This window comes from Terrapene carolina, unplaced genomic scaffold (assembly GCF_002925995.2).
Source record: "Terrapene carolina triunguis isolate 2854851 unplaced genomic scaffold, T_m_triunguis-2.0 Scaffold62, whole genome shotgun sequence".
Taxonomy (NCBI): domain Eukaryota; kingdom Metazoa; phylum Chordata; order Testudines; family Emydidae; genus Terrapene; species Terrapene triunguis.
Genome location: NW_020664413.1, coordinates 10,898,825 through 10,913,880, shown reverse-complemented (window position 1 = coordinate 10,913,880; position 15,056 = coordinate 10,898,825). Strand labels below are relative to the sequence as shown.

At 50.3% G+C, this 15,056-nt stretch overlaps 1 protein-coding gene across 1 annotated transcript in view; it reads left to right on the top strand.

Annotated features, from left to right (window-relative positions):
* The window catches only part of ITGB5 (integrin subunit beta 5), a 111,962-nt gene extending 99,809 nt beyond the window's left edge, over nucleotides 1–12,153 (top strand). Inside the window, exons 13-15 of the mRNA XM_024215832.2 lie at nucleotides 7,632–7,748; nucleotides 10,503–10,669; nucleotides 11,559–12,153. Coding sequence (XP_024071600.1) covers nucleotides 7,632–7,748; nucleotides 10,503–10,669; nucleotides 11,559–11,654 — 380 coding nt within the window. The 3' untranslated portion in view covers nucleotides 11,655–12,153. The remainder of the gene's footprint in view (nucleotides 1–7,631; nucleotides 7,749–10,502; nucleotides 10,670–11,558) is intronic.
* The last annotated feature ends 2,903 nt before the right edge of the window (nucleotides 12,154–15,056 follow it).

Below are 15,056 nucleotides of genomic sequence, written 5' to 3'. Positions count from 1 at the left end.
TCCCAGTCCCAGTCCCAGGATCGCAGAAGAGCTCCAGCCTGGACCGAACGGGAGGTACAGGATCTGATCGCCATCTGGGGAGATGAAGCAGTGCTCGCCGAACTCCGAAACAGTAAAAGAAACGGCAAAACATTAGAAAAGATCTCCAAGGCCATGAAGGACAGAGGCCATAACAGGGACGCGCGGCAGTGCCGCGTGAAAATTAAGGAGCTAAGGCAAGCCTACCACAAAGTCAGAGACGCAAACGGAAGGTCCGGGGCAGAGCCGCAAACATGCCGCTACTACGCGGAGCTGCATGCCATTCTAGGGCGTGCAGCCACCACTAGCCCAAGCGTGTTCTATGAGTCCCTCTCTGCAAACGGGGAAGCGGGTTCGGCGGACGAGGAAGATGAGGATGGAGAGAACATAGATAGCTCACAGCAGCAAGGAAGCGGAGAAACCAGTTACCCCAACAGCCAGGATATGTTTGTCACCCTGGACCTGGAAACAGTAACCCCCGAACTGACCCAAGACCCTGAGGGCACACAGGGGACCTCTGGTGAGTGTACCTTTGCAAAAATTACACATGGTTTAAAAACAAGCGTGTTTAATGATTAATGATTAATTTGCCCTGGCAATCGCGGCCAGTACAGCTACTGGAAAAGTCTGTTAACGTGTATGGGGATGGAGCGGAAATCCTCCAGGGACATCTCCAGAAAGCTCTCCTTCATGTACTCCCAAAGCCTTTGCAAAAGGTTTCTGGGGAGGGCTGCCTTATCCCGTCCGCCATGGTAGGACACTTTACCACGCCAGGCCAGTAGCACGTAGTCTGGAATCATTGCATAACAAAGCATGGCAGCGTATGGTCCCGGTGTTTGCTGGCATGCAGACAACATCCATTCCTTATCGCTCTTTGTTATCCTCAGGAGAGTGATATCATTCACGGTCACCTGGTTGAAATGGGGCAATTTTATTAAGGGGACATTCAGAGGTGCCCCTTCCTGCTCTGCTGAACAGAAATATTCCCCGCTGTTAACCACGCGGTGGGGGGGAGGGGTGAAGTGACCATCCCAGAGAATTGGGTGTGAGGGGGAGGGGAGTTAGTTGGGTTTGTGCTGCATGTTAAACCTGAAATCGCAGCCCCTCCTTTTACATTGCAAACCCATTTTAAATGGCACGGGTGCTTGGTATGGGAAATGAGGGCAGAACTGTTTGAAACCATCCCCACATGTTAAGAAGGTTAAAAAAGCCCAAAGACTATATGTCTTACCATGGCTGCCTGCAAGCTGAAATCTGTGTCCTGGCACTGCGTGAGTGATCTCTCACACCAAACCAGGAGACTCTCAATATAAGAGGAAAAATGCGACCTTGTAACGAAAGCACATGTGCTGTGTGATGTTGTGAACAGCAAAATCTAACGTGAAAGAGTCTACCCATTGTTCTCTAAAATGTATCTTTTTTAACAACCTCTCCCTTCTCCACCAGCTGCAAATCTTACTCCTTCGCAGAGGCTAGTGAATATTCGAAGAAGGAAGCGAAGGACACGTGACGAAATGTTTACTGAACTTCAGACTGCCTCCCACGCTGACAGAGCACAGCTGAATGCGTGGAGGCAGTCAATGACTGATTTTAAAAAAGCCCAATATGAGCGAGAGGAGAGGTGGCGTGCTGAATCGCGGGCTGAAGAGGAGAAGTTGCGTGCTCAAGAGGAGAAGTTGCGTGCTGAAACGCGGGCTGAAGAGGAGAGGTGGCGTCAACTTGTAATCAGAAAGCAAGAGTCGATGCTCCGGCTGCTGGAGCATCAAAGTGATATGCTCCTGCGTATGGTTGAGCTGCAGGAAAGGCAGCAGGAGCAGAGAACGCCGCTACAGCCCCTCTGTAACCAGCAGCCTTCCCCAAGTCCCATTGCCTCCTCACCCAGACGCCCAAGAACACGGTGGGGGGGCCTTCGGCCACCCACTCACTCCACCCTAGATGATTTCCAGTGCAATAAGTTTTAAAGTTTTAAATTGGAGTGTGTCCTGTTCCTTCCCTCCTCCCCCACCCATCCCGGGCTACCTTTCCAATTATCCCCCTAGTTGTGTGCTGAAGTAATAAAGAATGCATGAATGTGAAGCAACAATGACTTTATTGCCTCTGCAAGTGGTGCTCGAAGGGGGGAGGGTAGTAGGGGAGGGTGGGGTGGTTGGTTTGCAGGGAAGTAGAGTTAACAGGGTGGTGGGGGAGGGTCAGAGGGTTCATCAAGGAGCAACAAACAGAAGTTTCACTCCGTAGCCTGGCCAGTCACAAAACTGGTTTTCAACGCTTCTCTGATGCGCACCGCGCCCTGCTGTGCTCCTCTAACCGCCCTGGTGTCTGGCTGCGCGTAATCAGCGGCCAGGCGATTTGCCTCAACCTCCCACCCCGCCATAAATGTCTCCCCCTTACTTTCACATATATTGTGGAGCGCACAGCAAGCGGCAATAACAATGGGGAGATTCTTTTCGCTAAGGTCTGAGCGAGTCAGTAAGCTGCGCCAGCGCGCTTTTAAACGGCCAAATGCACATTCCACCACCATTCGGCACTTGCTCAGCCTGTAGTTGAACAGGTCCTGACTACTGTCCAGGCTGCCTGTGTACGGCTTCATGAGCCATGGCATTAAGGGGTAGGCTGGGTCCCCAAGGATCACGATAGGCATTTCAACATCCCCAATGGTTATTTTCTGGTCCGGGAAGAAAGTCCCTTCCTCCAGCTTTCGAAACAGAAGAGACTGCCTGAAGACGCGAGCATCATGTACCCTTCCCGGCCAGCCCACGTTGATGTCGGTGAAACGTCCCTTGTGATCCACCAGGGCTTGCAGCAGCATTGAAAAGTACCCCTTGCGGTTTATGTAGTCGGCGGCTTGGTGCGCCGGTGCCAAGATAGGGATATGGGTTCCGTCTATGGCCCCACCACAGTTTGGGAATCCCATTGCAGCAAAGCCATCCACTATGGTCTGCACGTTTCCCAGAGTCACTACCCTTGATATCACCAGGTCTCTCATTGCCCTGGCAACTTGGATCACAGCAGCCCCCACAGTAGATTTGCCCACGCCAAATTGATTCCCGACTGACCGGTAGCTGTCTGGCGTTGCAAGCTTCCACAGGGCTATCGCCACTCGCTTCTCCACTGTGAGGGCTGCTCTCATCCTGGTATTCTGGCGCTTCAGGGCAGGGGAAAGCAAGTCACAAAGTTCCATGAAAGTGCCCTTACGCATGCGAAAGTTTCGCAGCCACTGGGCATCGTCCCAGACCTGCAACACGATGCGGTCCCACCACTCTGTGCTTGTTTCCCGGGCCCAGAATCGGCGGTCCACGGCATGAACCTGCCCCAGTAACACCAAGATTTCCACATTGCTGGGGCCTGTGCCTTGTGAGAGGTCCATGTCAATTTCCTCATCACTATCGTCGCCGCGCTGCAATCGCCTCCTCCTCAGCTGGTCCTGGTTTGGCTTTGGCATGTCCAGGAGGCTCTGCATGTTTTCCAGGACAATGCGCGTGGTGTTCATAGTGCTCAGAATTGCCGCGGTGATCTGAGCGGGCTCCATGATCCCAGTGCTGGCTATGGCGTCTGGTCTGAAAAAAGGCGCGAAAGTAGTATCTGACGGACCAGGGGAAGAAGGGAGGGAGGGAGAGAGGGAGGGAGGGGCGAGTGACACCGCGTACAGGTACAGGGAATTAAAATCAAGAAAGGTGGCTTTGCATCAGGGAGAAACACAAACAACTGGCACACAGAATGCCCCCCCCCCCAAGATTGAACTCAAAAGCCTGGGTTTAGCAGGAGGGAGGGGGGAAGCAAATGAATGGAGAATAAATCTATTTTTTACATCTTAAGACGACGGTGCAGCATGACTGATAGCCCTTGGCATTTTCTGGGTGCTTGGCAGCAAATACTGGGCGCTTGGCAGTAAGCCTTCAGGTCTATTGCACGATCTGATTCCCACTGCAATATGACAATGATGGGTACCAATCGTAATATGCTATCTACTGCCCAAAAGGCAAGGGGTTGCTGCTGTGTAGCAATCTAGCCCCACGTCTGCCAGCCCCATGTCTGCCAGCACCCAGATCGCCATCGGCCTCTTCTGGGTGCTTAGCAGACAATACTGGGCACTTGGCAGAAAATAGCATGCTACGACTCTGCTAACGTGCAATGAGCCAACAGGGCGCCTGGCAGAAAATAGCATACTACGACTGATAACCATCATTGTCTGCCCGGGTGCCCATGATCGACAGCCGCTGCAGTACGACGACGACGGATACCAGTCGTAATAAACCATCTTCTACCAAAAGGCAAGGGGCTGGTGCAATGCAGCACCACGGCTGCCAGCCCCACAGCTGCCTGCACCCAGATCGCCAATGAAGGCTACCAGTCATGCTGCACCGTCTACCGCCAAAAGGCAGTAAGCTGCTGCTGCTGTTTAGCAATGCAGTCCCACGTTTGCCGGCACCCGGAAGAGATATGGTGACGGTAAGCTGAGCTGAGCGGGCTCAATGCTTGGCGTGGTATGTTGTCTGCACAGGTAACCCAGGTAAAAAGGCGCGAATCTATTGTCTGCCGTTGCTGTGACGGCGGGGGAGGGGCCTGACGCAATGTACCCAGAACCCCTCGCGGCACTGCTTTGCATCATCCGGGCATTGCGATCTCAACCCATAATTCCAATGGGCGCCGGAGGCTCCGGGAACTGTGGGATAGGTACCATAGTGCAATGCGCCGGAAGTCGACGCTAGCCTCGGTACTGTGGACGCGGTCCGCCGACTTCATGCACTTAGAGCATTTTAGGTGGGGACACACACAATCGGCTGCATACAACCGGTTTCTATAAAACCGGCTTCTATAAATCCGACCTAATTCTGTAGTGTAGACATAGCCTAAGTCTTGCAACACACATGGCCACATTTTTGTGCTGACTTGTACCCTGTGAGATGGCGCTGGGTAGAAGCACAGAATCATGCCTGTGGTTTGCAAGCTCCCCTGCTGTTTTGGAAGATGGGGCAGGGGAACTAACAGCCAAGGTTTAGTTTTAAACTTTCTTGTTTTGGCCGGGAGCTGTGTTTTGTTTTGTTTTGTTTTGTTTTTTTTAATTTCAAGTACTAGAGGATCTGAAGCCTGTTAAGACTGAGACCAAAACCTGGCTGACAGTATATTCACGCTATATAGTGCACATTATAGATGCTTGTTAAAGGCTGGAATGTTGAGATTTACTTACACTAGTGTTGTTAACATGGATGCAGCTGTATCACTGCACGGTTAGCAGCAGTTACTGTAACGGAGGGGTAATCATTTCTCTAGTGAGGCCAGGTCAAAGTCAGAAAGGAAAAGGGAGACAGAGGAAATGCAGAAGGACGAAAAATAATAGGGTGAAGTAGCAGGCTCATAAATGTGATCATTTTCCCACTGATACTGAATCTGAGTAAGGCACTCAGCAGCTACTACGAGCAATGGTAACTGTGGCCTGGATTTTCAAGGTGCCTAAGCAAGTTAGCTGTCCTGCTCTCATTTCAAATTAATGGGATGTGGGTGTCTAACTCCCTTAGGCTCATTTGCAAATCCCAGCCTACAAGCTTAGTCGGTACACAAAGGCCGTATTCTCCCCTTGATGATGGTGCAAACGTCGCACTGACCCCAGTGGGGATTGAGGGGGAACCGTGAATACTCTGAAATTTGTACCCCAGCTCACCGATCTTAATTCTACATGGAATTCAGCCCTCTGCTTTAAACGCTACAAAGCTCTACTTGGAACTGAGACTGGCCAGGGCAGCACATTTGAAATCAAACTGATGGTTTTGCACCCACATTATAACTTCCCTGCAATGACAAGATTTCCAAAGAAACCACGGACAGAGCTTTTAGTTAGAACAGCAGCAGTAGCACAAACAGCTTGCTCTGTCTTCTATGGCACATTCAAAAAACAAAACAAATTCCTACTTCAAACAAGTCTTCTAATTTCCTGCCACTCCTCCACTTTCACCTTTTCTCCCTCAACTTATTCCTCCCCCACTCCCCACTTCCGTCTCGGTCTTGAAAAAATAAACCTCCTGATTATTTCCGGAGATAAAACAATTCAGCACATTTGGAATGCAAGTCGAGCGATGGATTGTGGTTTTAATAACATCCTCATTTATGTCAACAGTTCACTGCTTTCCTCATAAAATGGACCGATATCCATCACTTTATCCACAGCTTTCCAAATTTAAGAGCAAGAGAAAGGAAAAGAAAAATGGCTGCCTTTTTGACCTGCATAGGATGGTACTGTCGAAAGACAAGCGTTTATATTTGCCCTGAGTATCTTACTGTTACATGCACCACTGAGTGCAAGTTTAACCTCTTCAAAATGTTCGTGTGCATGATCGTTAATTATTACTTGTGTTACGCTTGTGCCTAGAAATCCCAGCCAAAGCACTGTAGAAACACCCAGGGTATGTTTGCCTTGCAGTCAGAGGTGTGATTGCAGCTTGGGATACGCGCCCTGCCTTTAATCTAGCTAATGTGGCTAAAAAGAGTGAATGGTGGCAGAGGCATCAGCATGGCTGTACAAGCCTGCCTGGAACCCTGGGTATATACTCGTGTTCCTAGCCATGCGGGGGTCTGTGCCTCTGCATCTTCACTGCTGCTTTTTAGCCACACTAGCTAGATTAAAGCTAGCATGGGCATGCCTACTCGAGCTGCAATCACACCTCTGATTTGCAGGGTGAACATACCCATAGTGAGCTCTTCAGGGCAAGGACCATCTCTTACAGCCTAAATAGGGCAAAAGCTGGGAGGGGAAGTGCCTTGCCCAAAGTCATGCAGTAGGTAGGGGATTAGAACCCCATTTTCCTGATGCTTAAGCTGGTGCCCTGCCCACCAGACCACACTGGCTCCCTGATGTGGTGATCTGGGTATCTGTAGACTGCCCGTCACTGAAGGATGTCAGTACTGAGTATTTTCATCTCTCCAGATCTTCATGTTTGCTAGTGCTCTGTTGTTGTTCTATTTAAACCTCAGCCTTCCCCACAAATCATAATCACATTGCGCTCATTTCCAGGCTCTCTTTGTTTTGTATTTTCTCCCGACTCCTCCAGTATGTGAAGGGAAGTGCTGCTGAACTTGCAAAGGGATTTTTCAAAGGTTCTGATTTGCTTGACCTTCTTTCAGAGACCCATATTAATTTCTCTCTTTGTATGAAGTAGGCTAAACCCACCCAGACATTTCCTTCACTGCCATTTACTTGTATTCATAGAAGAGTGTCCAGATGATAGATACAAAGCTAAGGTACCGTGGTTGGGTTGTGGGTTTTTTTTCTTCCCTCTAGTGTTAATGGTTTCTTCTATTTCAGCTATTTGAATTGTTCCGTAATGTGCACCATATGTACCAACAGGAAGCTCCTCGTATTTAAAGGAATTCAAAGTCCCCAGAGTTATAGAATTCCAGAAAACACATCCAGCTCTGAGGCCAGATCTTTGAATGGTAGAGGCTTTTCTTCCTGCAGAAAGAAAACAGCTGAACAACAAATGTCTGAACATTATATCACCGTGTGGAGATGCCATACCAGCAAATGCTACAGAATGTCTTCACTGTTTAACGTGTGTTTGAGATGCACTGGGCTCTCTCACACTGCTAACAGAACCTCAGGAATGTTCTTCATTTCATTCCAGAAACAGATGACCAGCACTCGGTCCTGTGTGTCTACCCCATGAATGACTGTGTGATGAAGTTCACCTACTCGGAACTTCCCAGTGGAAAGTCCAATCTCACCGTCCTCAAAAAGCCAGGTTGTTTCTGCATTTGTTTTTTGTTTTGATATAAGATGCCAGCTCCTGAGAGGTGCTAGGCTGCTGCTGAATGTGTCTGTTCGTCAGAAAGGCTAAGCGCTCTCCAGTAATTGCGGCCTTAGCAGATTCTGGGTAAGGAGAAAGCTTGGAGCCCTCCTCCGAAACAGGCTTTTAAGGAAACTAAGATCGATGTTTGGGGAAACTGAGTCCGGGCTGACCTTACGGTTCATGGAACTCTAAACTGGGTTAGATGGGGAGCGGAAAATCAGGATGTCAGTGCCGCCGCCTCTGGTCCTAAGCCCATATATCTCTACTGTCCCACATAAGGCCATTTTCCAGGTCCTGCTGTTAAATTCTCCCACAGTAGGGAGGCTGTTACAACATAAATCTGTCACAAGGCCACCAAGATGGGGTAGAGAGAGGCTCTAGGGTGGCATTGTGTGTGCGTGCTGCCTTGTTTCTGCCTGTCCCTAGACATAGTGTCGGCCTCCTTGTGACATGATGGGGTGTGTTTTTGAACTGGGGTAACAGGGGTACTCGGAAGATATGGCACCAAAAGGAAGAGTGAGGTGGGTTCTGGGAGAGACACCACTGAGGAGAGGGGGGAGTCTGAGAGGGCACATGTGACAGAGATTTCCCTCCCAAATGTGAAACAGAGCACGAGACAGTGAAGGGAAAGGGGAGACACAGCAGTGGGGGACAGTTGAGGAGCACTGAAGGGTCACAATCATTTTGGGCGAGTGACTCCATTGTGGTATCAGAGTGGAGGTGAGGTGAGTCACTTCAGTCTCTAGTTCCACAGTGTGGGGGGAAGAGGCAGGAAATTGGTGCAACCTGTCAGCCGAGCTGGTACAAAGCCCCTAACTGTGTGGGTCCCCAAACAGCTGCTTGAACTGGTTGGGCTGAAAGCCAGTCCTGAAGAGAGCAAAGGAATCTGGATGATTTAAAATGCATTGACTAGAGCAGGGGTGGGCAAACTTTTTGGCCTGAGGGCCCCATCAGGGTTCCGAAACTGTATGGAGGGGCAGGTAGGGAAGGCTGTTCCTCCCCAAACAGCCTGGCCCCCGCCCCCTATCTGCTCCCTCCCACTTCCCGCCCCCTGACTGCCCCCCTCAGAACCCTCCACCCATCCAACCCCCCCTGCTCCTTGTCCCCTGACCACCCCCTCCCAGGACTCCCCGCCCCTAACCACTCCCCCTGGGACCCTACCCCCTATCCAACCCCCCCATCTCCCTGTCCCCTGACTGCCTCACCCTCTATCCACATCCCTGCCCCCTGACAGGCCCCCTGGGACTCCCACGCCTATCCAAACCCCCCGTTCCCCGTCCCCTGACCGCCCTCCCACCCAGCACCTCCTCCCCATCCAACTGCTGTCTGTCCCCTGACTGCCTCCCGTGACCCCCTGCCCCTTATCCAACACCCGCACTCCCCGCCCCCTTACCATGCCGTTCAGAGGGACTGGCAGCCGCGCTGCCCAGCTGGAGCTAGCCACACTGCCATGCAGTCTAGAGCACCGGGGCAGGCCTATGGCTCTTACAGCTGCGCTGCCCGGCAGGAGCTCACAGCCCCGCTGCCCAGAGCGCTGGCGGCACAGCGAGCTGAGGCTGCGGGGGAGGAGGGACAACAGGGGAGGGGCCGGGGATTAGCCTCCCCGGCCAGGGAACTCGCTTCTGGGCTAGAGAACCAACACCCCTGATCGAAATGCTGAATTTCATGGCCCGTGCTCCTCTCTAATATTGGCATTAGATGACTGCAAAACTTTATCACAAACCTGGCTGAAGAAATCAGAAATATCTATTGTCATATCTAAAAAGCATCCAGTGTATTGAGTTTCCAAATATAGCCCTATACAGTCACCTGCCAGCTGAATTAATTGTGAGATTCTCAGTGTTCCTGCTCATAAACTCCTGTTCATAAACCACAGCAACTATCGATTTTTTTTTCTATTTCCAAACACTGATCCTAGCCCAAGTAGCGTATAATGTATATGTGTCCACTAGCATGTGATCCTGCTGGTCTCTCTAGACCATGGCTGAAGGCAGCTGTGTTTCTGGCATGTGAAGCGTTTATTACTTTAATAAGCTGCAAGCCATTTTCCCAAACAAGCACCCTTGTGGTGTTGTGAAATGAACCGATCAGATTGGCACAATAGCAAGTCTGCACATGTCTCCTGTGGCATAAGCCATTCTGGACCTGGCCTCAAGAGACTGCAAATTTTGCACTTGCAGCATCTTATGCCTGACTGAAATAGCAGAGCCATTATTCAATAGACTCACTTAATGATTCTAATGAGCTCCTATTTTCATGCTCAGGGATGTCCAGGAGCTGAAATAGCCACTTGCCCCTGGCACTTTGTCAGTTGTACTAAGCCCTTAACCCTCTGTGCTTGCACTGGGTCCTCCTGCATTACAGAAACATGGCTGGTGTTGCTGGCAGCAGTGCAGTAGATCGTAAACAAATGTTGGGTGAAATTCTCGCCCCATTGAAGTCAATGGGAGTTTTGTAATTTATGTCAATGGGGCAGGATTTCCCCTATTTGTGTTGGAGAAAATCTCTTTAAAACTTCAGCTAGAAAGGACAACGCCAAGGTAAACCTCTTGTGACAGCAGTGTAAATCAGGAGCGATTCCATCAGAGTCCGTGGCGTTCTCACTCTCTCTGCTCCCCGCATCTGAATGGTCTAATGTTACCCAGTGCACAGCCCATGTTAGGGCATGTCCCTCATCAAAGCTAATTTTCTTTTTTTCCTCACTAGAGTGTGGCTCTGCACCCAACGCCCTGACCATCTTGCTGTCCGTGGTGGGCAGCATCTTACTGATAGGAATTGTACTTCTGGTTGTCTGGAAGCTGCTTGTCACCATTCACGACAGACGGGAGTTTGCCAGATTCCAAAGCGAACGCTCCCGGGCGAGATATGAAATGGTGAGGGGGGCTGCATGGGGTAGGGTAGGAGAAGGTTCATGGATTGGGGATGGGGGGCCATAAGGCACATAGAGGCTCATGATGAGGATGTCAGACTTAAAGGAAGACTTGTCTGACTTGATATGAAGATGCTATTGGCAAAACTGTGCCCTGCTTCACGCAGGTGTGCTGCAGGGTGGGGCTGGGGCAGTCTGGCCCCATTGAGCTGTGTGTGCTCTTACTCTGGTTAATTGCAGCTCCTTATAAGGGAATAATGCTGCACCCTGCATAAGGGAATAATCCAAATACTCAGCAATATTTTGTTCAGTCTTCAATTTTAATATTGATATTACAGTAGTAGATGCCCCAGCTGAGATCAGGGCTCTGTTGTCTTAGATTTTGTACACTCACACATTAGGAGACAGAATTTACAGTCTAGATTGTAACTACCCATTGCAGACTAGAAGTACTAACTTTGAGCAAGCCCATTATAGTTGCATTGAAGATTATCCTGTTACTTAAAATTTACATTGTCTTTTTGACGAAACTATAAGATGGTTTTTGTGGTGATTCTGCCCCATCCTGTTTAGCTTTGCCAATTGGAGATGTCAATAAGGAAACGGCTTCTGCAGGTTTTCCTGGGCACGCTGCTTTGCCTTATCTTTGAACCTTATCTCCTCTAGGTTCTAGGAAATTCTCCTAGAATAAGGAGACAGGCTACTGAATTAGATGGAACACTGGTGCAGTCTGCTACCAGGTTTCCTATGAAGACACCACAGCAACCCAGTTTCTCTTTGTATTTGAATAACACATTCCAGAGGAAACCAAATGGAGATTTATCTCTGAGCAAATGTGGTTTCGTATCAGTGTTACTGTCATTCATATTCTTTTCTGTTTGATTTTTTTTTAGGCATCCAATCCTCTTTACCGAAAGCCTATTTCTACGCATAGCTTAGATTTCACATTCAACAAGCTAAGTAAGTCCTATAATGGCACAATTGATTGACTGCATATGAGAAATCTGACGCAACCAGAACTGGAGTGCTGTGGACAATTGCTTGACTTTGTTGCTGCTTCCTGAATTGAAGCTGGAATCCTTTTCAGTGGAGAATACCTTTAAAGCAAGACTGATCATTGACAGAAGGCTGTTATTTGCACAGTAAAGACAAGTGGCTCAGCAGGGCATGTGCTGTATGATTCCTGGACACAAAGACATGCTCCTGGGCTCATTGACTCTGAGAGGTGCGGAACTCTTCATACCCCAGCTTTTTGGAGACCTTAAACCCTCCAGCTCAGCGAAACAAGTGCCATATTGCAGCTTCAGACATATACCAGTAGACGAGGTGACTAGGCCAAATTCAGGGGAGACCTTGCCATTGCAAGTCTTTAGGGGAAAATTAGCTTAAACGGGGTGTTGGAAGCAGTTGTGTAAAAAACTAGGACCCAGGTGTTCTGCAGTCTTTAGAATCTTTTTTTATATTAAAAAAATAAAACTGTTGTGCATATATGATATCAGTATCGTCCAGTATTTCCCTGGCATTCCCTACAGCAAATGCGTTTTTGGGAGGCTCCTGCTTTTAACTCTTGTAAGCATAAATGGATCAGTTTTAGACCCTTATAAGCAGAGCTCTACATTTAGGTAAATCCAAAAAAGCAATTGCAGCCATGGTGACTGCTGAAAATGTCCCATGTCGGCTTAGTGCAGGGGTTCTCAACTGGGTGCGTGGGACACAGTTGTGGCAACCAGCCCGGCATTCCCATATTGCTAAATGGAGGGGCATCCTGGGGGAATCCTGTGTTATGCAAGAGGCTAGAACAGCCTGGTACTTACAAGCGCAGTCTTCTTCCATGAGCGGTGGGGTAATGGCCTGTGCTTTTGGTCAGGGGCAGCTCCAGGCACCAGCACAGCAAGCACGTGCCTGAGGCGCCAAGCCGCGGGGAGCGGCCTGCCAGTTGCTGTGAGGGCAGCGGGAGGTCCGCTGGTGCTGTGGTTTCGGCGGTAATTTGGTGGCGGGGCGCCGAAGGCGTGGCACCGGCGGACCTCCCGCAGGCATGCCGCCGAATCTGCGTGACCAGCGGACCGTCCGCAGGCGCACCGCCAAAAGCCGTGCATGGGGCAGCAAAAAACATAGAGCCGCCCCTGCTTTTGGTACCAAATGGCTGATGGTTTTTAGAGACTGAAGGTTCCTGTCCGTGTCCTTACCACAGGGTTTAAGCTATTCTATCTGACTGCTGCAACGTTGGCCCAATATGAATGTTGCAACAGGCCTTTGGCGGCGGAAAATACATACAAGACAGTACAGCTGCCACTGTTCCGGTCTGTGTTGCTGACTCTGTCACTTTGCCCTGAACAGCTCATGCGAGCTAGTCAACGGCAGGAAATGTGCCAGGAAAAAGCACAAACAAATGATTTTCATTGGTTTGACTTGCTTTTCCCTCTGGAAATGGGGCATGGTCCCAGGCATCCCCTTTTGATTTTTTTCCCCCTGCCTATTTAAACAGCAGCACTGATTTTTCTCACCATAAACAACTCGTCTTGAGGATGTTTACAGCCCCCTGCCCCCTGCTCTAATGGAAATGCTGAAGGGCTCCAAGAGACACTACTAAAAATAGCTGAGCAGGGATTGCTGCAGCTCTGCAAATCGCAGGCTGTCAGCATCGGTGGAAGCTGTGGTTGCAGAGATCTTCCTGAATGACTCATTTGTGAGAACCGAGCAGTAGGGAGTCAGGAGAGGAGGTGGGGCCAGGCTTGTGGCTGGGGTGGGGTGGGAGGCGAAGAAGGGGACCAGTTCTCTGTGAGAATTTGGGGGGAGATGGCTGTACAAATTGTGGTAATATTACAGAGTTGCTCATATGAAAACTGCTGTATCATGAACGTATGGATGGTCACCATGTCACACCAATATGTACCTGGGCAGCTAGCCCAAGCTAGCCCCCACCCCCATGCCACCACGGCTATTTTTAGGCACTAGCATGTGTATGTTGGCCCATGCTGGGAATTCCACCTCCTAGCAGCTATGCAGCCATACCCTAAGTGCCAGGGGATGGCTGAAAGGTCAACACTGCACCAGGGGCTAGGCAGCCAGAGAGCAACAGGTGGCAGCTCTCAGGCAGGAGACAGCAGGTGGTGTCTAGGAACCCCAAGCCTGGTGCAGTGACTAGCCTCTCTTCAGGCTCCAGGAGGCTTAAAACACTCAGGGATGCAGAGGCTTGGCTTCCTCTCATCGCAATCATGGCAGTTCTGATGCTGTTCTTCTGCATAGGAGGGGGCAGGGTTTGGCACGACTCCTTGTGCAGCAGTTCAAAGGGGACCAGTGGCTGTGTGGCTCCTACAGGGCAGTGGCATTGGTGCCATGGTGCAGGAGGTCAGTCATCCTGTAACGATCAGCTGATGTTCCAGAGGGCAACTCTGCCCTGATGTGCTGAGACTAGACTCCTTGTACTGCCTCCCTGCTGCTGTTGGCTGCACCAGTGCATGCCTTGCAGCCAGACAAAAGCTGTGCTCTGCCAAGGTGCCAGCACTGCAGTGCTCAATGGAGCTATCAGGAGGAGTTTTGTGTCTAGAAGTGCTAGTGTAAAGCCGACAGACCCCAGTCGTCAGCAGGCGGGATCAAACCGGGCACCTCTGGAGCTTAGTGCATGAACCTCCACAGCATGAGCTAAAAGCCAACTGGCTCTTAGCTAAGGCCATAGAGCAGACTCATTTAACTCTCTCTCTTTGAGTGGTCTCGGTGCCACTAGATGGGCCAGAACACCACACCCAGAAGGTGTGGGGGTTACACTAGCTTTGAGCCAAAACCCAGAGCAACTGTAACCCGGGGTATAACGTGCGACAAGCTACACAAGGCACCATTCACAAATGTCTGTTTCCAGTTCCCTGTTGACTTGGTTGTAGGAGTGGTTTGGTGTCTTCAGCAGATAGTTGCCGGTCACGGTCCAGTGCATACACAAACACATTTGAAGTTTTGCCTTTTGGCCAATAGTGGTGCGTATGGCAGGCAACCTAGAGGTGCGGGGAGTTGTTTTAATAACGTCCCTGCAGGTAGAGCATGCAGGGCAAATAGTCTAGCCTCTGGCCTGGCCCACAAGGCAAGTGGCATAATGGACTCATCGGCCAGCTATGGTTACCCTTTGCTGGGCTGTAAGATAGTGGTGGAGCGCAGTATGTTTTTAGCATGTGTTGACCCCTGGCTGTGGGGGTCAGAAGCTCTTCCCCATCCCCCTCCTGCGCTCCCTTGCACCATTCATGTGCTGTGCACCACCCCCTAACTTCCCTGTTCAGGATTCATTGCCCATAGCAGAGTTCCCCAGTGAGCGTAACGCCAGCACAGCCCTGGGTGCAGGGGGCACATCGGCAGCAGGGCCTGAGGAGGTGGCACAAGCAGAATGCTTTGTTCAGCTGTCCCCA